This window comes from Ciconia boyciana, chromosome 16 (assembly GCF_034638445.1).
Source record: "Ciconia boyciana chromosome 16, ASM3463844v1, whole genome shotgun sequence".
Classification (NCBI taxonomy): Eukaryota; Metazoa; Chordata; class Aves; order Ciconiiformes; family Ciconiidae; genus Ciconia; species Ciconia boyciana.
The window spans coordinates 11855399-11877671 of NC_132949.1; the positions used below are offsets into that span (position 1 = coordinate 11855399).

The window sequence follows — 22273 nt, forward strand, 5'->3', positions numbered from 1 at the left end:
CAGCACGGCCGTCCCTCCCAGCTGACCCCCCATCCCCACGGCATGGCACCCCATGGACACCGGCATGCCATGGCACTGCATGGCCGGTGACATCCCACAGTCAGAGACACGATCACACCCTGTCACCAGTGACATCCCACGGTCAGTGCCCTGAGGAACCTGCTGTGTGCTGGGATGCTGCTTGCCTGGGTGACACATGGGTGTCAAATCCACGTTTGTCCCCTGCTGCAAAGCAGGGTCACAGCCATGGCACCAGCGGTGGCACAGCAAGAGCCTTAGCCTGCAGCAGCCCTCCAGCAAGGGACGGTCTCCTCCACCTTCATCTTCTCCTCCACCTCAACCCAATCCTACTTCCTCCATCTCTGCTCCACCTCCATCTCCTCCAGTTCTACCTCCCTCTCTGTCCATGTCTCCTTCATCACCTCCACCTCCATCCCACCTCCTCCATCCCTACCTCCTTCACTTCCACCTTCATCGCCTCCACCTCCACCCCAATCCCACCTCCTCCACACTCGTCTCCATCTCCTCTACCCTGATCCCACCTCCACCTCCATGTCTACCTCCAGCACCCTCTTCCTCTCCTCCACTTCTGCCTCCACCTCGATCTCACCTCCTCCACCTCCATCCCTACCTCCTGCTGTGCCTGCACCAAGTTTCTCCAGACATCCCCTTCCTCTGCCTTGGTGGGTATGGCCGCATGGTACCATGACTCTGGTGCTCTTGGTGCTGCCACCACCCCCAGGACCTCCCACTAGGCACACAGCCACCATGCTGGGGCAGGATCCGGCCAGCACTGACCCCACCAAGCCCCACTCCCAGGCTGATCCCCACCACCCCCAGCCACAGCACACACCGCAGCGCTGGGACCACCGATGGGACACGAAGCCCTTCCCACCCCTGGATACGTCCCCTGGGATGGACACTGCCCCCAGGCACCGCACCGGGCTCCTTTCACGTGTCTTTAATAGAAACCGCCGGCGGTGGGGCCACAGCCCCCACGTACAAAAGCTGGCTGGAGGAATCGCGTATTGCATAGACCTTGGTGTGGGGGACCCGCCTGCCCCCCCAAAATAGTTGCCTTTTAGAAAACAAAAAGCGTCTCTGAATAAAACTCTCCTAGTACAATAAATACTCTCGCGCCTTAGAGCTGGCGGAGCCGGGGAGCCGGCGCCTGCCTGCCCACTCCCTGGAAGGGGCATGGGGAGGTGAGAGGGTGATGCCCCCATCTTGAGATGCCCCTGGGTTGGGACGCCCCTGGTTTCAGAGCCACCGGTTCGGGATGCCCCCGGTTTGGAATGCCCCTGGGTTGGGATGCCTTGGGTCGGGCTGCCCTGATTTAGGAGCCCCTGGTTTGGGGTGCTCCCGGTTTGGGATGCCCCCAGGCTGGGAGCCTCCGGTTTGGGATGACCCAGCTTCAGGATACCTGAATGCCTCCAGTTTGGGGGTGCCCTGGTTTGGGAGCCTCCGGTTCGGGAGCCCCCCAGGTCGGGATGCCCCGCTTTGGTATGCCCCAGGTTGGGATGCCCCCAGGTTGAGATGTTCCCGGTTCAAGACGACCCTGCTTTGGGATGCCCTTTTCTTTAGGCATCCCCTGGTTCAGGAGCCCTTGGGTTGAGACACCCCCAGTTTGGGACAGCCCCAGTTTGGGAGCCCCTGCGTCGGGCTGCCCCGCGTGGGGATGCCCACGGGCCGTGGCTCAGAAGCTGGACTCGGGCACGGCCGGGCGGCGCAGGGAGCCCGTGGGCTGCCGTCCCCGCTGCAGCGTGGCCCCGGGGGGACCCCGGGCAGGCAGGGGGGGCCCCCCCGTGCCCCGGCCCAGCGAGGCCGAGCGCCGCAGGCCCCGCTCGGGGCGCGGGGGGAGGCTGGCCGAGCTCTGCGAGCGCGCCAGGGCCGCTGGGCCGGGGGACAGGGGGGCCGGGGGGACGCCGGCCTTCCCCTCCGGCTGCGGCAGCCCGGGGCGGCGGAGCCCCCCCGTGCCCTCCCCGCTCCGCCCGGGGCTGCTCTGGCTTTTGGGGGGCAGGCGCAGGGAGCCCTCGGCGCCGGCGCTGGCGGCTCGCCGCAGCACGGGCACACGCAGGGGCCAGCGGGGGGCTCGGGGGGTGCCCGGCTCCTCCCGCCCCTTGCCGGGCTGCTTCGGGGGGCCGGCTGGGGCGGGGCCGGCGGCGGCGGCGGCGGCGGCGGGGGGGGGGCCGGGGCCGCTCTCCCCGGCCGCGCCGAGCGGGAGGAGGGAGCGGCGGGTGCAGCGGGGCCGGCGCCCCGACTCCAGGTAGGCCACCAGCTCCCCCGGGACCCCCGGCCGGCCCCGCTCCTTGCCGGCGAAGGACCAGCGCGGGGGCACGGCGCTGGGGCGGGCACCGGCGGGCGAGAGCTTGACGCTGAGGCTGCGGCCCTGGAGGCCCCGCACCAAGGGCCTGGCCTCGAAGCCACCTGCAGTTAAAGGAACAGTAGGTTGGGAGGAGGCGGGAGCCACCCCGGGGCGCTGGGGCGGGGAGGGGAGGGGGTGCTCGGCCTCACCTTTCTCCGGGGCCGCAGGGGCATCGGGGCTGCCGGGCGGAGAGGGCGGCGTGGCCGAGGGACGCGAGGCCGCGGTGTCCCGCGTGCTGCCACCCAGGCGGGCCAGCCAGTGACCCGAGAGCGAGGAGGCGGTGGAGCCTGCGGGGAGCGGGAGGCTGGGCCGGGCTGCGGGGCGAGGGGTCCCGCCGAGCCCGCACCCGCGGCGGTTGGTGCCGTGGCACCCGGGGGCGCTCAGCAGCTGGGGAGCACGGGGCCGTGACCAGCTGTGACCAGCATACATGCGTGTGCACGAGCGCGTGGCGAGCGCGAGCACGCCGTGCTGGGCGCTACGCAGCTGCAGTTTCAAGCACGCGGGTGCGCGTGCCCTGCCACGCAGCACACGCCAGCTCTGCTGTGCGGCCGCGTGCCCGCCACGCTGGGCACCCACGTGCACGCATACGTGCACGCGTGCGCGCTCGGCTGGGCTGTGGCACTGCGTGCTCGTGTGCCTGTTCATGCACGTGTGCGCGAGGGTGTGCACGTGGCTGTGCTCTGTGTGCACAACACTGCACGCCGGCGCGCATGGCGTGCATGGGCACACGTGCACACTTGGCTGTGCTGTGTGGGTGTGTGCCTGCCTGCCGTACTGTCCTTGCGTGGGTGTGCATGCGTGTCCGTGTGCACGCGTGTGTATGCAGCTGTGCTGTGTGCACACACCATACCGTGTGCACGTGCATTAGTGCTGTGTGTGTGTGCACGCACGCACCGTACCGTGCACGCATGCAGCTGTGCTCTGTGTGCACACCCTGCGCTGTGGATGCACGTGCTGGACACACGCGCATTTGGCTCTGCTGCACGTGCATGTACCATGCTCTGGGCCCGGCTGTGCACTTGGCCGTGCCCTGTGTGCCCAGGGCCGTGGCCTCGGGGTGCCTGGGCGCTGTCGGGGCGCAGGTGGGCAGGGAGGCGGGGGTGCTCACCCCTGACAGAGCTGCCGGCCGACCATGCGGGCACGGCGTTGCGGCGCTGGTAGAAGAGGATGTAGGCGCTGCGGGTGCTCACCTCCTCCTCCTGCACCCCCTCCACCCTGCTGTCATCGTAGCTGTACCACCGCCCGTCCAGGGCGTTGCAGCAGTAGGCTGGGGGCAGGGGTGAGGGGGGACACAGGGGGTGAGGGGGGGACACGGCCTCTGCCCTGGCCCCCCCCATCCCCAGGCCCATCCCCAGCCCCAGGATGCAGAGGGGAGCAGGAGTCCCACGGCGCAGGGACAGCCTGCGGGTGCAGGGTGCTGCTGGGGGGCACGTCCCAGTGCCATGCCTGCCCTGGCGTGGCTGCAACGCCATCCTGGGTGTCCCCTGCGCCCCAGCTCCCCTGTGCGGTGCCCCACAGCCAATACCCCTGAGGTGCCCCCCAACCCCATGTTGTGCCCCACAGTACAACCCCTGCAGTGTCCCCCAAACCCCACGCCACACCCCCTGCAGTGCCCCCAAATCCTCATGCTGCACACCACACCCCCTGCAGTGCCCCCCCCAAACCCCCCACCTCGCCCCACAGCACACCCCCTGCAGTGCCCCCCACCCCGCTTCCACAGCCCGAGCCCCCTCCCGCACCCCTCCCGCTCACCGGTGTAGTGGCCGCCCTGCATGCTGCCGTGGTGGTTGCAGACGGCATACAGGTCGTAGAGGTAGTCGCGGGGGCAGCTCGGGGGCAGGCACAGGGGGGGCTGCCAGGGCGCCCAGCGCCCCAACAGCTGCCCGCCGGCCTGGCCCCGCTGCGCCACGTGGGGGGCCATGTCGAGACCCCGCAGGGGGAACCTCACCAGCGTGGTGAGTTTGTGCCGGTGCTCAGCTACCTGGCGAAAGCGCTTGAGGTGGATGATGAGGATGTCGGGCAGCGTCCAGAGGCTCAGCTTCACCGTGCCCTGCTGGGGCACCTTGCAGTGCGGGCAGCGCCAGGCGTCGTCCGGAGCCAGCTGGGGACACCACATGCCACAGCCACCTCCCTCCCCAACACCCCCCCTGCCACCTCCAAAGCCACCCCCAGCACCGCCAACTGGCGTGGCTCGCTCCCGGCGGCGGCTCTGCCAGGTGCAGGCAGGGTGCGGGCAGGGTGTCCGCTGCCCGCGTGGCTGGCAGTGTGCCCGGTACCTGCTCCTCCTTGGTGTAGAGCTGGAAGCACTCGTCCAGCGTGCAGCTGTGCTGCTGCCGGTGCACTTGTTGCTGCAGCCGCACGCTCTCCGCGTCCTGCACCACCTCCTCCTGGATGTTGCCAAAAAGGCTGCGCGGGACGGGGTGGGGGTACACGACACCAGGGTGGTCGGGGAGGGTGACCTGGGTGCTGGGGTGTCCCCCCACCCTGGGTGCAAGGCACTCACCGCTCTTTGGTGCTCATGTCCCACTCCACCGTCAGCTTCACATGGGGAGGGCCACCCGCCCCACTCAGCTGCAGTGCTCTGGGGGTGAGGACGAGGCGAGAGGTCCCCCAAAATCCCCTGCCCCCATGGTGCCACCTTCTTGCCAGCCCGCGGTGGCAGGCGGGGGCGGCCACCACCTCCCCGAGCAGCACCCATGGCAGGGACACACGGGGCTGGGGACCCAGCCCAGTCCCTGGTAAGCAGGGTGGCCACCTGTGGCCACCCATGGTGACACCACTGGCCACCCATGGTGAAACTGGCCAGTCGCTGGGACACCTTTGGCCAACCATGGAACCAACACAACCACCCACAGAGACACCACGGCCACCCGTGGGGACACTGTGGCCAGCCACGGTGACACCACTGGCCACCCCTGGGGAACGAGGGGACAGTCTGGGGACAATCCCATCCCCGCAGGCACCCTTACCTGTCGACGGCGGGGTGGCAGAGAGGGCGGGGGTCCTCCGGGGACAGGTAGGCGCAGGGGGCCGAGCCCCCAGCCAGTCGGATGCGGAAGAGGGCTCCCGTGCCCTGCAAAGGGAGAGGGGGCTGTGGGGCTGGCTGGGGGGCAGAGCCCCCCCTGCCCTCTGGCGTCACCTGAGGGGAGCTGTGCTTCGTGACATGGGACAGAAAGAGCCCCAAAAACCAGATTTCTTTGGTCTCCGTGGTCAGGCTGGCAGGGACACCCATGGGGAGGGGGACGCGGGGCTGGGGGATGACCTGTCCCACTGGCTGCAGTGTGGCTGGGGGGCAAAGGGGCAGCATGGGGACACCAGCACCCATAGGATGGTGGCACCTGGGTGCTGGGGAGGGTGGCTGGGCTGGGGTGGCTCTGCCATGGGAGCTGGGTGGCACTGCGGCCACCCACGGTGTCACCATTGGCCACCTGTAGTGACAATGTGACCACCCACAGGGACACCACTGGCCACCCGTGATGACACCATTGGCCACCCACAGGACAACATGACCACCCACAGGGAGACCACTGCCACCAACAGTGGCCACCCACTGTGACACCACTGGCTGCCTGCAGTGCAAATACAACCCACAGGGACAGCACGGCCACCCACAGCGACCATCAGCCGCCAGCGTCAACAACGCAACCACCCCCAGGGCCACCACAACCACCCACGGTGACACCGTTGGCCACCCGCGGCGACTCTGCAGCCAAACACAGCTCCACCACGGTCACCCACGGTGACACCACAGCCAGCGGCAGGGCCGCCACGGCCACCCACGGCTGCACCACGGCCACCCATGGAGACTCCACGGCCACCATCCCCCCCCCCCCCACGGCCACGGTGACAGCAGGGGCCAGCAGCCCCGGCCGAGCGTGCCCCCGGGAGGGGACAGCGGCGTCCCCCCTCCAGCTCACCTGCGCCCGCACCTCTCCCCGCAGCAGGGCCCGCAGCTGGGCCAGGATGCTCTGCTGGAGCTGCTCCCAGGAGACGCCCCGCTCCTCCCGCAGCACCAGCGGTGGCCCGAACCTGGGGACAGCGGGGGACACCCGGCTGAGGGGGGGCACCCCCCGCGCCCCCTCCCGCCGGGGGAAGGCAGGCGGGCGGGCGGGCACAGCGCGGGCAGGGCGGGCAGGTACCTGGCGAGCCGGGGCCCGGCGCCCGCCGTGTTGCAGAGCAGCAGCAGGATGCGGCCGCCCGCCCCGCGGTGCAGGCAGTCGGAGGAGCGGGCAGCAGCGGGCGGCAGGCGCTGCCCCTCCGGCTGGGCCGCCCCGGGGGAGGCGGGCAGGCTGCGGGGGCACCCTGCGGGCAGGGCGGGCAGGGCGGGCAGGGCAGGGCGGGGTGGTGAAGGGCTCTCGCTCAGCGCGGGCGCTAACCCGAGCGCGCCGTCCCCGCGGAGCCCCTGCCGCCTCCCCGCGCGCTGCCGGGGGCTGCCTGCGCCCCGCTGCCTGCAGCGCTGCCTCCCGCACCCCCGCGCTCCCCACCAATCACGGCCCGGGGGCCATGGCGCCTACCAACCACAACAGAGCACACCTGCTTGCAACCAATCACTGCAGAGCACACCTGCCTCCAACCAATCATGGGGCTGGGGGGGGAGGGAAAACAGGCTCCCACCAAGCACAGCGGAGAGGACACCGCTCCCGCCAACCACAGCAAAGCACGCCTGCCTCCCACCAATCACAGCTATCGGCCCCCCTCCAATCCCAGTGGGGAGCCTCTGGCCAATCACAGAACAAAGGGCACCACCCGCCACCAATCACAGCGAGCGCAACCACCACTTCCCACCCATCCCGGGGAAGCTCCCGCCTCCCCCCAGCGCGGCTCCCGCCCCACCACCCCCAGCACAGGCACGAGCCGCTCCCAGCCAATCAGCGCCGCGCAGGCGGCCAGCCGCCAGCCAACCGGGACGGGAGGGGGGCGGTACCTGCGCGGCCGGCGGGCGGCGGCTGGAAGGCGTAGAGCGGCGCCGCCTCCCCCGCGGCCGCCAGCGCCTCCGCGTCCCCCAGCGAGCGCAGGAAGCCCCGCGGGGACACCTCGGCCAGGATCACCTGCGGGCGGCACCGGCGGGTCAGCGCCCCGAGGGGCCGCGTCCCGCCCCGCCCCGCCCTCCCCGTTACCTGCTCCGGGGGGACGCGTCCCTCCCGCGCCACCATCTCCCGCAGCTCGGCCACGGTGCCGCGCAGGGGCACGGCCAGCCCCACCCGCACGAACCGCCGGCGCTCGCACTGCAGCACCAGGGTGACGTTGAGAGCCCTGGGGACACCGGGACACACGCACACCTCTCAGCGGGGACAGCCGCCGCGCTGAGCCCCGACGCCGCTCGTCACCACGCCGGAGGGACCCGCGTCCCAGCTCTGACCCCGGGGTAGCAAACACCCGTGGGACACAGCTCCTGCGGCGGTGGCCGTCACCTGTCCCGACGCTGCCGCCACCTCCCGAATTAATTATTTACCCCCAAATATGCAATTTACTCTCACTGCAGCCAAAACCCCACCGAGCGGTGGCCCTGCCTCTCACCGCGCCAGCGAGCGGCTGGGGAGGCGCGGGGCCGGGCTCACCTGGTCTGGCGCAGCGGGATGGGCAGGGAGATGCACAGGAAGGGGTCGAAGGTGTTGCTCTGCTTCAGGCAGTGGGGACACGTCAGGGAGGACCTACAAAACGTGGCTGGGGTGCGTCACCTGCGCAGGGGTGGCGCCCCCAGAGTCCCCGCCCTGGGGCTGCGGCGCCCTGCCACCAGCACCGCACCCCGGGTACCGCACCCCACAGGGCTCGGACAGCCCCAGCGTCACGCGGGGTTTACACGACCTCCTGCCAGGGTGAGGCACCGCAGCTCGTACCCACCTGCCCAGCCCAACAGTCTGTTCACTCTGAAACCTAACAAGGGTACCCCCAGTAACTGGTGCGACAGAAGCCAGAGTGAAATCCCAGGGCTGGGGGGTCTCTCACTCCCACGTGTGGCTGTGGCCCCAAAACTCCCCCAAATCCTGCTCCCCCTCCCAAGGGCTTGCAGAGCCTGGGGTGGCTTCTGGCTCCTGGAGACTTTGGGGTGACCCCAGCCCGCCTCGGTGGGGGTTAAGCGGGGACAACGCCTTGGGGTGCTGGGAAGGGACAGGACCTCTCCTGGAAAGCAGGGCTGTGGCTGGGCTGCAGGGAGGAGGCGGTGACGGGCAGCAAAAGGGCAGCTGCCTGCGGCCCCACGACAAACCCCGCTGTGTTCCCCAGGGAAGCAGTGCTGGCCCCTTGCCCGCCCTGGCACCCATGGCCAGAGGCAGGGCCGGTGGTGGCACCAGCTGGTGACCATCACACTGGGAAGCTGCCCCCAGGGGACACCACGGTCCTGCCACTCTCCCCATCCACCTGCTGGGAACCAGCTGCCTGCCGCCACCGCAGGGCCGGATCCTGCACCCGCCGGGGTGGTATCCCCATCAGCACCACGGGGACAGGTCCTGCACCCACCGGGGCTGCACTCCCAACACTCCCAGCACGCCGGCGCAGGACCGGGCAGTATCCAGCCCCGCTGCCAGGACACAGGCTGTGCCACGCAGACGCTGCCGGCTTCCCCAGGGCTGCCGGCTCAGCCCGTCTGGTCCCCACCACGGCACAGCCGCCGGCTCCAGGGGAGCCCTGGGGACAGTGAGGGGGGACCCTGCCACTCTGCCGGGGGGCATGGGGCCACCGGGAAGGACCAGGTCCCCCTGCCAGCAGGGGGGGGACCCCCTCCAGCTCCCACAGCATCCCGCAGGAGATGCTCCACCAAAGCCTGGCTTAAATGAACCTTTAATGCCAACAACCACCTTACCCCCTATTTCTTTTAAATTCTGTCTTTTATTTCTTTTTTTTCCCCTCCTTTTTATTTAACAAAAAGGGGAAAAATAAATTAAAAACCAAATCAAAATCCTGAGCCCTTGTTATCCATCACCTTGAAGAGCCACCGAGCTCCCCGGGACGCAGCCGCACCAATTAATAAATCCTTTTGCACACAGACAGGCTCTGGCACGCGGAAGGGGGTGGATAATTAAAGCGCCTTTTTTTCCATACAGGCTGAGGGATTAATTGAGAGAGGAGGAAGGACTTGTGGTGCCCCCTCACGCCTGCAATGCCAGATGCTGGCCCACCCGAGCACCCCGTGAGTCTCAGCTGGATGAACATGTGGGGTGTCTCATCACCCACATGCGGGAGCATCCCCACGCTGGTCCTCGGGGACAGGCTTGGGACGACCCGGATCCCAAGTCCCGTGATAGAACCACAGAACGGGTTGGGTTGGGAGGGACATTTACAGGTCACCGAGTCCAAGCCCCTGCCATGGGCAGGGACATCTTCCACTAGATCAGGCTGCTCAGAGCCTTGTCCAACCTGACCTTGGACACTTCCAGCGATGGGGCATCCACAGCTTCTCTGGGCAACCCGTCCCAGTGTCTCACCACCCTCGTTGTAAAATATTCCTTCCCTATGTCCAATCTAACCCTACCCTTTCAGTTTAAGACGGTTGCCCTTGTCCTGTCGCTACAGGCCCTGGTAAAAAGTCTCTCTCTGTCTTTCCTATAGGCCCCCTTTAAGTACCAAAAGGCTGCAATAAGGACTCCCTGGAGCCTTCTCTTCTCCAGGCTGAACAACCCCGACTCTCTCCAGCCTTTCTCCATAGCAGAGGTGTTCCACTCTATTTCTGTGGCCTCCTCTGGACCCACTCTAGCAGGTCGCTGTCTGTCTTGCCCTGGGGACCCCAGAGCTGGATGCAGTGCTCCAGGTGGGGTGTCCTGAGAGCAGAGAGGGGAGAATCACCTTCCTCGACCTGCTGGCCACGCTTCTTGTGATGCAGCCCAGGATCTGATGGGCTTTCTGGGCTGTAAGCGCACATTTCCGGCTCACGTCCAATTTTTAATCCAACCCTCCCCGCCTTTTTTTTTTTTGGCACTTGCAAAAATATTTGCTGGTATTGAAGTGGACTAAGAAATGTCCTGAAACCCCTCGCTCGGCATTTCGCTCCCAGCCGTGGCTGCACCGCCCATGGGGAGCAGCTCCCGTGCCCAGGCGGGTGGGATGGATGGACAGAGCCTCCCTGCAGGGCTGGGTGCTCCCTGGCTCAGCCCTTCCCTGGGCTTGCAGAGTCCGGCCACCCACCAGCAAAGCCCCCCCCAGCGCTGCCTGGGGTTCACAGGAGGACGAAGCCCCCGGCCGGGCAGGATCCGGCCCTCCCCGCTCACCTGTACTGCGCCTGGAAGTGGCTCTGCACGAAGCTCTGCCCGCGGGGATGCTGGGTGGCTGGCGGGGAGCTGCCGGCACTGCCGCTCCCGTCCTCGCCGGGCTGCGGGGCAAGAGACAAGCGGGTGAGCGAGACGCCGGGGTGACCCCCCACCCTTGAGGGGTTGGGGACACGTCCCAGTGAACCAAGCCCAGCTTCCGTGTCCCCACGGCATGAGGACGGGCTGAAGGTGACGCCGAAGCAACCCCTGCCCGGCACCCGCTGGCCCCGTGCCCCCCAGGCTCCCTGCATGCCTTCTCCTGGGGAAACTTTGGGATACGTCCCATCCACCAGCCAGCGTGGGGCACTAAGGGTTAACCCTCTGCCCGCATCCCTGCCCCAGCACCGGCCTGTGGGCAGGGGGTCTGCAGTGGTGAGACCCCCCAGGGGCCACCCAACACAGCCCTGGCGTCCGGAGCTTCTGGACACCGAGGAATTGGAGCTGGGAACGCGTTCGAGCCCAGCTGAAATGCCCCAGGAGGGAAAACCTGGGTGAGTCAGCCGGGATGGCTTATCCATGCCATCGTGCCGCCTTGGCAGGGGAAAGCTTGCGGGGGGAAAAGCCGGTTCCCTGCAACATCCCCCCCCAGGGAGCCCCAGCGCCCACGGGCACACACTACAGGGTCGGCAGCCCCGGCAGGGAGGTGCCCGCAGCACCCCAGCACCCGCTGCGCCAGCGAACACACCCATGGGTGCTGGGACCGGCCGTGCTGCAGGGAGCTGGGGTGCAGGTGGGCGAGACGGGGGGATGCTGCAGCGAGCAGGTGTCCGTGTGTCTGTGTGCGTGTCCGTGTGTCTCCGAGATGAGCTCCTGCGGCGGGTGTGCACGTTTCTGTGCACGCACCCGCCTGAGGCAAACACAGCCGGGTGCGAATTAACCACATGCAAATCACCAGAACCAGGGAGCTAAAAAAAGCCGTGGCTGGTGCGACGTCCTCCCAGGCAGGTGTGCCAGCGCGGGGCTGCAGAGCCGCCCAGAAAATGAGCCCCGCTGCTGCATGTTTCCCCAGTGCCTTTACCAGCAGCAAGCCCAGGCACGGCACCCGGCACACCGAGCCCAGGCACAGCTCCTCAGGCCCGGGCATGGCACCCGGCACACTGAACCCAGGCACGGCACCCTGAGCCCAGGCATGGCACCTGGCACAGCACCCAGCACACCAAGCCCAGGCATGGCACCCAGCACCTCGACCCACCGCCCCAGAGCTGGGCTTTCAGGGGCCACGTGTCCGGCGCAGGCGGTGGGAGCAGTGCCATTCCACCAGCATCCCCCGAGCTGGCAGGGCAGGCAGCCGTGGGGAGCGCTTGCTCCACTGCCGACCCATCCCTCGGTCACCTCCCCACATCACCGCCTTCTCAGGCTTGTCCCCGTACTGTGGGGTGACCGCCTCTCCCCCCATCCACCGCAGACGCCTGACCTCTCCCCGGGCCTGATGCACCAGCTCCCAGCATCCTGAGCCGCCGCAGCCAGCCGTGCTCCCTGGCTGGGTGCCCGCACCCATTCCCCCCGGCGAGCCCGTGGCACGTCCCTGAGCAACAGCAAGAGCGACACTGGCCCCCCTTCCCCAAGAGAAACTGGCTCTTCCATGGGCCGGACGCTGCCTCAGGGTGGGCAAGGAGCCCTGCACGAGGGAGCCCTCTCCATCCCCCTGCTTGGTGCATGGGGGAACTGAGGCACGGCCTCTGCTCTCCCTGCTCTCGACAGGCACCGACACCAAGGACGGGGCTGGCGGGCTGCCTGCGTCCCTGCCGCTCGCTCCCAGGGCCGGCACAGGATTCTTTCCTCCATCCCGAGGAAAGGCCGGATGCCCAGCCAGGGAGGCAGCCTTCTTTGCCAAATTTGGGGGATGCCAGCACCGGGCTATGGAAGATGAGATGTGCCCGCACCCAGGACGCCCCGAGATGAGCTGGGTCCTCTGCTCCGCTCTGTAGGGAATGGGGATGTTGGGACACAACCATGTTACACAGCCAAACCTGCCTGGTTAGGAGACACCTCCCTGCCTGCATCCTGCCTGCTGTCTCCCTGCCTGCCTGCTGCCCTGGGAACCGCAGGGAGCCCCCATCCCCACACACAGGGGCCAGAAGCCACCGGCTTCACCCCCTGCTATGGGCACACAGAGCCTGATGGCAGAAGAGACGTCACAGAAAGGAGCCTCGTTAGCTTGGGAAAGGACTGGGCTGTTTTGGGGCAAGTTTTTGGTGTCACGATGAGCAAGACTGAAAATCAATGAGGTATTTGGCCAGGAGGCGGATTTTCCTCGTGCCATCTGCTGGCACCAGGTCCTGCTGAGCCTGACGTGTCCTTACAGTCTGCCCGGGGCCAGGGTCCATCTGGTGTGGCAGACCCTCTCTGGACGGTGCCTGTGCCCCACGTGGCCCCTAAATTCCCCCAAAACCCAAGGGGCCGCCGCCTCCTCCTCCTCCAGCCCTCCTGGCAGCCCAGCCTCGGTCCCCACCCGGCTGGCCCCAGAGCCCACTGGGTGCCACGGCAGACACCTCATGGGCATCCATCGAACAGCCAGGAAGGTATTTCCACCCCTCCAGTCTGGGCGGCTCAGTGCCCTGGATGACCAACCTCCTCATCTTCTGCTTTCCACCAGCTGAGCTCCTCCGGTCCCTGAGCATCGGCACGGGACTGACCAGGAGCAAACTGTCCCCACCGTCCCCATCCTTCGGTATCTGCACAAATCCTCCTCCCCCAGCCCACGCTACCCGAGGCCGGGATGGGCGCTTGTGTGCCCGCCTCTGTCCAGACACTTCAAAGCTGTTTCTTCAGGCTCATGGCCCCCACCGGACACCCCCTCCCCAAGGACACGGGCACATGGGTGCCACTCAGGTGGCATCCCCCAAAAGGGGCCAAGACTGGGGGATGCCAAGCAAAACCAAGGAGGCTGGGGGGGAGACAAAGGTCCCCATCCCCAGAGCCAGGCGAGCACCCCGGACATTGCCATGGGGCTGCCCCCAGCACGGGTGGCCGAGGGTACTGCCAGCGTCACGCCACAGCCCGTGGCACGCATTGGCACCTCGCATTTAACAGGCAAGCAAGGGGAGCTGCCCGCTGCCGGGCTCTCCCAAACAGCCTGGGGTACCTAAATGCCTCCGGGCAAAGGCAGGCAGGGCTGAGGACAGCTCAGCTCGGCGCAGGGATGGCTGCAGCCTCCCAGCCAAGAAGGGCTGGAAGCCACAGGGCCGCCCCGGCCAGAGGCTTTGGAGATGGGCACCGCAGCCGAGCTCTCCCACGCGGGATGGAGCCGTGCCTGTGCAAGGCTGGAGGCTGGGCAGGGGCTGCCCGCAGGGTCCCCGACCCACACCCCGCAGCCACAGCCACGATGCCCCAAGCTGGGGACAGGGAGGATGAAGCTGCTCCCAGGACCCCCGTGCCCAAGACGGGCATCACCCCCAAAGCGGGGACAGCACGCTGCTGAGCCGAGCCGACGCGGCAAACGCCGGCTGCACAAATCCATCCGCTGCAACAGGCAGCGCGCCGGCAGGCAGGCAGCCAGCGGGCAGGGCCAGGGCAATGCCGTGAGCGCAGATGGATGGAAGGAGACTTAATTACTTGTTTTGCCAGCAGCACAGCCACTGAGCGCTGTAATTACGGGGGGCTTAGCTGGAGGCAGGGAGGGATGGGGGGCTGGATCTCCTCCTGACCGAGCAACCCCAAGAACCAGGGTGCCCACCAGAACCAGAGTGCTCAGCTGGATGGGCTCCTGCCAACACCCCCACGCTCTCCCAGCACCCCAACCACCCTGCCCAGCCCCGCAGCACCCAGATCCCGCCATCCTCCCCCCCTACACCGGCCAAACCACATCACCCGCATCCCCATCCCATACCAGGGTAAGGGGAACAACTCCAGCCCACCCCTTCCCAGGACATCTTGGCTTCCCCGGTCCCAGACCTGGCATGGACATCCCCCCCCCGGGCCAGAGTGTGCGGCCACCCCAGCAGGGGCCACCCACCTCCTCGGGGACACGGCTCTGCTGGGCGGGGGAGGCAGCGCCCAGGTCCTCGTGCATGCGGTCCAGCAGCCAGAGCAGGAACTCGAGGGCGTCGTGCTGCGCGTTGCCCCGAAACTGCGAGCTGTGCTTGGAGACGATGTTCTGCAAGAGATGGGCAGGGAGGGCGCTGAGCCTCGGGCCACGCTGCCCGGCACTAATGAACAGCCGGTTTGTTAGCACTCATCACAAAAACCCACCGCTGCTTCCTGCCTGCAACAGCTTCTGCCCTTGTCCTGCCCCTGCAGAGACACTGCGGCCACCCTGGGGACAGCAGAGCAGTGGGGACACCGGCACACGCGGCCAAGACAGCAGCTCCGTGGCCCATCACCATGGCGTCCTGGCTTTCAGCTGCTGGGATGAGGCCGGGAGGGGACAGCTTGTTGCGGGCGAGGGGACAGGGCACACCCCAACAAACCCATACAGGCAAGTCCAGCCCAGGGGGACCCACCGGTGTCACCCACCCCACACGCTTCCGACGGCATCAACTCAGTGTAACAGACAGGGGAAGGCAATTCCCAGCGTTGGGGTTGCTCGGCAGGTAGCAGCTCTCCCCCAGGCCCTGCCCCTGCCGCCCCATCACCAGCAGCCCGCCCAGTGCCTCCCCGTGCCTCAGTTTCCCCAGCCAGGTGATGCTGGCGGTGCCAGCCCAGCCACCCAAGTCCCTAGAAGAGACGAGGGCTGTTCATACAGTCAAGCAAATGTGTGGCCCGTGGGCAGGGGAGCTGCCAAATGCCCGCGCTGGCAGGAAGCAAACCCCTGAGCAAACCTCCTGTATCCCAAAACCGGGGATGCTCAGCCCATTGGAGCCCGGCACTCTGCGCCCTCTGACTGAAGGGGAGCAGGTGAGACCGGGGAGGGGGACCAGAGATGTCCCTGATGGAGCCACATGCCAGGGGGTTCCTGCCAGCCCCTCCCGCCAAGGGCAGTGCTGGGGAGAGGGTGCTACCTGCCCTGCCAGGCTTTCTTCCTCCACCCAAAGCCCTGCCAGCTCCCTCCGCTCGCCCCCTCTCGTCCTTACCCCCAGCCCTGCAGGGGATCCCCGGGAGGTGCTGATGGGGCTCCCCAGTGCATCCCCCCATCTCCCCCTCCCCTTGTCTCGCCCGCGGGATGTGCAGCTCGGTGCACGGCACAGGAATCGGGCCCGGAGCAGGCATGGGGGTGATGAAACCACCATGATGCTCCCTCTGGGTGCCCTGCCCCAAAAGCCCAGGTCCCCATGCCACCAACTGGAGCATCCCCCTGCCCGTGCCTGGATCAGGCCCTAATCTCTGCGCCTGCCCCCCACCAGCCACCAGCCACACCACGGCATTTTGGCTAGTTAGCATTAATGTCACTGTTAGGCAAGCAGCGCGATGCCCTTACGGGGGGGGGTCCCCCTCGCCGGCGGCTGTGGTGGAAAGAACGTGGCTGGAAATGCCGTGGGGCCGAGGCAAGGGGCTGTGAGCCAGGATGGGGCCCAGGGACAGGCAGGGGCCCCGTGGGGCGGCTGGTGAGGCAGCGCTGCTGGCTCAGAGGGGGTCCCTCCTCCAAGACCCACCTGGGTGGCACCCGCAGGGGGTCCATCGCCAGCTCCCAGCCCAGTGGTCACCTCTCTGCCCTGAGCACCAGCAGAGCCAGGATGGGTCCCTAACCCTGAACGAGCAGGATGCACAGGGCTGGGAAACCCACTCCCTGTAGGGAGCCCAGGGAGGGGGTCCAGGGAGCACCCCAAAAGGCAGAGCTGGGGGTCCCCAGGGACCTGTCTCTGAGCCTGGACTGGCGGTGGCTGCTCAGAGCTGAACAGGAAAGGACAATTTTGGGAGCTCGGTACCAAAACCAGCACCACAAGGGAGAAAACCCGACCATCCGTGTGGATTTTAACCAGCTGATGCAGTTAAACTCCAACCATCCGTGCTGATGTTAACCAGCATGCTGGGACCTGCCGGGACAGGGATCAGACCTCCAGCATCACCGGGAAACACCCTGAGCCAAGACCCCCTCTGGCCACCTGCCACGCTGGCCCCACTTGCCCCCGGCTCCGCTCTCAGCGGTACAAGCATCCCGGTACAAGCAGAGGGAGCAAGGCCACCACGGATGGGCTTCAAGCAAAATGAGTTGCAGATTCGTCTCTTATTTAAAAATCTTATTTAGGCAGATTTAAAAAAAAAAAAAAAGAAAACAAAACGGTGGAAATTCATGGAAGATGCAGATAACCACCTGGAGGGAGGAAATTCAAAGCGAAGGCTGGAAGTTTTGGGGGTTTTTTTTGCTCTATGCCTAAGGAACGTGTGTGTTTGGGAGCAGAGGGCATGGAAATACTGTGCCCAGCACTGCAAGAGCTGGTTACTTTGCTACAAGGAAATTAAAGGCAATGAGCACCCTGCTCCCCCAGGAGCACCCACTGCACCCCGGCAGTCCCTGCAGGGTGGGTGCTGCCACCCTCCAGGCAGGGAAGGGAGGCAGGCAGGTCCCCCTGGGAAAGGGGGGGCAGAGCAGCGGGTACCCCGGCCCCTGCCCGTGCAGGACCAGCCCAGCTGCCGCCACAAGAGCCGGCAGCGCTGCTGGAAAGCCCGACCCAGGGAGGGACCCGGCTTCCCAGCAGCTCCTCCGTGCCCACAGCACTTTGCAAAGTTTAATTGCAGCACCAGGTCCCTGCTGAAGTGTCACCCGTGGGCACACGTCCCTGAGCGCAGGGGGCTGCGATGCCAGGCTAAAAGCATTGCCCCGCACCCGACACCCTGTCCCTGTCCCCAGGCCGGGCGCAGGCCTGCAGCACGCTGGCATGTGCCCAGCAGGGATGCGACACGCACCGAGTGACAGGGCCTGAGGCCACCGAGTTGGGCTCCCGTGGCACCATCCCACCTTACCCCACCATCACGGCCAGCATCGCGCTCACCCTTATGGCTCCATGGGGTGGCCGGGGCTGGGAGCTCGCCCGCCCAAGGCAGCTCAGAGCTCAGGTGAAGGCAGCCCGGGCAGAGGTGGGCGACGGTGGCGGGGCCGGGGGGCGTCCGGCAGGGCAGGGCAAGGCCCGTGGGGCGGGTGAGGCAGGGGCGTGGGTGATGCGAGCAGGGGGTGCCGGTGGGTGCTGAGAGAGGGGGGATGCTGGCGGGTGCCGGCAGCGGGAGATGCTGGCGGGTGCCGGCAGCCGGGGGGTGCCGGGAGCAGGACGCGCCGTCGGGATGCGCAGGGCAGGGCAGGGCAGGGCGTGGCGGGAGGCCGCGGGGACGGGCGCGCTCGGCGGGGCCGGTACCTTGAACTCGGCGGAGAGCTGCGGCGTGTAGTCGCGGGTCCAGAGGGCGCGGACCAGGGCGGCCAGCCGGTGGGTGACCTCGGCGCGGGCCCCGCGGGCGCGGTAGCGGCCCAGCGCCAGGAACTCGGCCAGCGGCGCCGTGTTGCTCAGGCACTGCACCACCGCGTTCATGAAGCAGGTGTTCCCGTGGTTCCGCAGCCCCTGCGCGCCCGGCGGCCGCTCCCCGCCGCTCCCGCTCCCCCCCGCCGCCGCCGCCGCTGCCCCCGGCCCGCCGCCGCCGCCGCTCCCCCCCGGGGCCGCCCCCCCGGAACCCGCCCTCGTCGTCCTCCGGTGCGGCGCGGCGCCTCCCGCGGCCCCCGGCCAGGCGCGCCCAGGTGCGGAGCAGCCGCCCGGCCAGGCTGCCCAGGGAGCGCAGGGCGCGCCGCCGCCGCCCGCCCGCCGCCCGCCGCCCCGCCGGGCTCCCCCGCCGCCCCGCCGCCGCCCGGGGCCGCCCCCGCCGCCGCCGCCGCCGCCGCCGCGCTCATGGCCCCGGGCGGCCGCCGCCCTCCCCCGGCCCCGCCGGCCCCGGCCCCGCCGCGGCGCGCATGGCCCCGGGCGGGCGCTGGGCGCCCCCCGCCGCCGGTGCCGGTGCCGGTGCGGGGGCCGGAGGGGCCGGGCGGGCGGTTTTGTGCGCGGCCGGCTCCTCCCCCCACCGGGCTGGCTCTGGGAGAAGGGAGAGGGAAGGGAGCCGGGAGGAGGCGGAGGAGGAGGAGGGAGCGGGGAGCGGGGAGCTGCTGCTGCCGCTGGCGGCAGGCGGCATAGGCGGCCGAGCCCCGGCTGCCCCGGCGTCCCCAGCATCGCCCCGGGTACCCCAGCCCGCTGCCCCCTCCGCGGCCCCGGGCTTTCCCAAGAGCCCTAGCCACGTCCCCCCGGCATCCCCCACCGCTCCCAGCGTCACCCCAGGGTTTTCCTGGGAGTCTCAGCCATGCCGCACCGGCGCTGCCCCGCTGCCCCCAGCATCACCCCAGGGTGTCGCAGCATCGCTGTGAGGTGCCCCAGTCCTGCCCCCTCTGGGTGCTCTTAGCTGGGACAGTGGGACAATGGTCACCTCTGCGCCCACCACACTGTGGTTTTGGGACCTAACGGGGCTCCCTCTACACAGAGCCACAAAACCAGGGTCACCAACCCAGCGCTGGCAGAGCCCGGAGGCTTTGGCCGCCTCCTGCCCACCCTGCGCCGGCTGGCACCACATGCGGTGCTCGTTTGGGGTCTGGCAGAGCTTGGCTGGGGCGGGACGGTGCCACCTTCCCCCTGCCACAGGGATCAGCACCTGAGCCCTCCCTGCGTGGCCGGGGGACGCACGCAGGTTGACCAGGGACCACCAGGTCAGCTCCCTGCTCTCCACCTGCAGCACCGCCAGCAGGGGAAACCCACTGTGGTTTTGACAGGCGGTTTTCAAACAGATCAGTCCCGTGGTCCGGCTGGATCCACCCCATGGCACCGGCCGGCACAAGGAGGGGGATTGCAGCGGGACTGGCTGTTTCTGCAGCAACTCACCCTCCGCTCGACTGCAACCCGGTGGCAGCGCGTTGCTCTTCAAACAGCTGCGGAAGACTCAAATGCCCCAAGCAAATCTGGCCATATGAGGCTGGGACCCGCTCGCCTCTGCAAGCAACCCTGAGATTAACTCTGGCCCGGCACTGCTTTGACAGCTCCCACCAAACCGCTGAGATAACAGCCCCGAGTGGAGATGGGAGACGGCAGGGCTGCCCCGTGTGCCGACGAGCCTGGGCACGTCTCGGGCAGCTGCTGTCCTTAACCGGGGCCAAGGGGCTGGGGAGGGACAGAGCGGGAAGGAGGTCCCTCTGCCAGGCAGAGGTGCCACTGTCACCCCGCTGCAGGGCAGGGGGGGTGGCAGTGGCCCCATTGCAGCCGCGTGGCTCTTCTCTCCCTGGGGAGCTGCCGAGGCTGATGCTGAGCCAGGGAGGGGGTCCCTGGGGGGCTGAGCTCGGCTGTGGGCTCTGCAGGCTCTCTTCCATCCCTGCAGGTCTTGGCAGCATCTAGCAGCATCTCCCCTTCCCCCGGGGAAGGATCTGCTGTGCCAGGCAGCCTCCCCACCGCCTTCCCTGCCCCACGAGTGCCCCGGGAATGGGGATGTGCTGCAAGCCCTGCCCAGGACGCAGCTGGTGATGAAGTGGGTTCAGAAGAGATGGGGCAAAATGATGGAGGAAGGACCAGGAGGTGCTGTTGGATGTTGCAATCCCTCCTCCCCGTGGGGCAGGGCGTCCTTGTGCCGTGGGTGTGAATTCAGGTGAGGTGGTGGCAGGGAGACAGTGACCTCCTCGGAGGACACCAGACTGGCGGCCGTCAGCGTGGTGGGCATGGAGGAGGGCAGAGAGGCAGCGGGCAGGCGCGGGCAGAGGGCTGTGTGCTGCCGCCGGGGCCAGACGTGATCTCAGACAAAATCCATCACGGCCTGGTGATGCCGAGCAGATGGAGGGGGATCAGCTGCCCGCGGATCCTCCGGGGATGTCTCTATGGTGGGTGGCCCCAGGGTGCCAGCAGGCTCGGGAGCTGCTTATGCAGAGAGGATGGAGGATAGAGCCTGGCTGAAGTTTTCCTCCCCACCACAGCCAGCCCTGATGGGTACGGGATGTACCCCAAGAGCCTGGAGCTGATGGGGGGCACCCCCTACCCCCCTGCCAGGCCTCCTGGGGAAGCAGCCTCCTTCTAGAAGCCGTCCACATCTCCATCCCGGGGGGGCTGCTGCCCTGGGGCCAGCCTGGGCACTTGGTCTTTTCTCTCCTCCCAGTGAGATGGGAATGAAGGCGGGAAGCAGCCCTGCCTGGTGGGACAGAGCCGATCCTCCTGTGACCTGGGGCACAGGCTCCTGGGCTCAGCAGTGCTTAGACCGGGCAGGCTGGTGGGATGTGCTGCGGTGGCTCCATGCAGGATCCGGCCCTGGAGAAACCCACTTGCACCGTGTTGGCTCGCTGCTCCCAGCTTGGCTAAGGAAAGCCGCTGGCACTGCGGGAGGGTCTTGCTGTCTCGGGCAGTCGGGGAACAGCATCAAGGCTGAGCCGAAACTCCGGCTATGAACACCTCCAGGCTCAGAGCTTTGACGCTCAAACTGGCTCTGCACCCACGGTTGAAGCTCACTTCTCAGCATCCTCCTCGTCAGAGCGCTGTGAAATCCATCTTTACAAAGCCAATATATAAAATGCTCCTTTTGGAAAGGCATCCTTAAAATGAGGTTCCCTTTTCCTGTACAAAGGTCACAATCCATAAAGCAAAGTCCCGAGTGCTCCCAGGGACTCTTGGCAGCTTCATGGCCCTGCTTACAGCACTGTCCTGCTGCAAACCCTTCTGCAGACCCCTAGGAGATGGAAACTGGAATCCACCAGAGCATTTGCATGAGGATATGGGGATTTTTTCAATCTGAATTATTTAACAAGGGCAGGTTGTGCTTCACACAGGGTGGGAAGAATGGAGTTTATCGAATCTAGAAAGCTCCTGGCTTGTTGAGAATAAAAATACTTGTTTCTCTCTACTTGGTTTTGGCTGGACACTCAAGCCCGGCAGCATCCCACCCGAGCCAAAACAGCAGTGCTGGGAGCGAGAGAGGGAACCCAAGCAGGGCTTAATGGTGAATTAAGTGGAACCAGAAATCCAAAGCAACTTGATAATGAAAGCAAGGAAAAGCCTAAAGAAAAAGCGAGGGGAGCCAGAAAGCCAAAGAGGCAGGAGCCAGATTGAGAGTCAGATCAGAAACCATCGTTTGTTAGAAGGGGATGGATAGAAAGCGAGACCTGATGAACACATGAAAGAGAAATAGTCTAAAATGCAACAGTGAAACAAAGTCAAGTCAAAAAACCCCAAACCTGCCAGAATTAGAAAGTAATGAAAGATAATGAAAGCAGCTCTCCTGGGCAACCTGCGACAAAGTGCAGCAGCTACATACCACCAAGAGGGTCTCTGATTCCCATCTGCCCCCTGCGATGCTAACACGGGGAATATTAACAGCACACGTCAGCCAACAACTTAAAACTCTGCTCCGATTTTTATTGAGCAGCGTCTTTCCAAGCCCTGGGGTGCAGGCATCCTGCGGGCCGGCAGCACAGCCTGCCCAGCTCCTGGGGCAGGCAGGCAGCAGGCAGCGATACCTTTCCGACAGGTAACGCCAGTTTATTCCAATCCAAAGCAATTTGCACGCTGGAGTGAGCGCCAGGAATGCTCGCTATGCTAATCTTCCTTTCAATAATATCGTATTTGCGATCTTCCCTCTTCTTCAAATCGTTCTGAACACGATGCCTTCCTATTCAGGCTAAATCAAATATTTATCAGTGCTGCAGCATGCTGGCAGCGCTGGGTTGCGTCAGCACTTTCTCTCTAAAAATGCTTTTTTCAGGAGCTCCTGGCTGTCTCCAACTTCTGCCTTTCAAGCTGCCGTTTTCTGCATACCA

At 66.6% G+C, this 22273-nt stretch overlaps 1 protein-coding gene across 1 annotated transcript; it reads right to left on the reverse strand.

Moving 5' to 3' along the window:
* Positions 1 to 1696: 1696 nt before the first annotated feature.
* On the reverse strand, positions 1697 to 19062 carry USP43 (ubiquitin specific peptidase 43). Its single transcript, XM_072881525.1, is given in 18 exon segments — positions 1697 to 2427; positions 2515 to 2652; positions 3474 to 3632; positions 4118 to 4466; positions 4642 to 4771; positions 4869 to 4946; positions 5335 to 5438; positions 6283 to 6394; positions 6505 to 6667; positions 7290 to 7413; positions 7483 to 7618; positions 7924 to 8016; positions 10567 to 10667; positions 14561 to 14701; positions 17832 to 18098; positions 18100 to 18290; positions 18293 to 18350; positions 18997 to 19062. Coding segments are annotated over 18 exon segments (3141 nt in total).
* Between the last annotated feature and the right edge of the window lie 3211 nt (positions 19063 to 22273).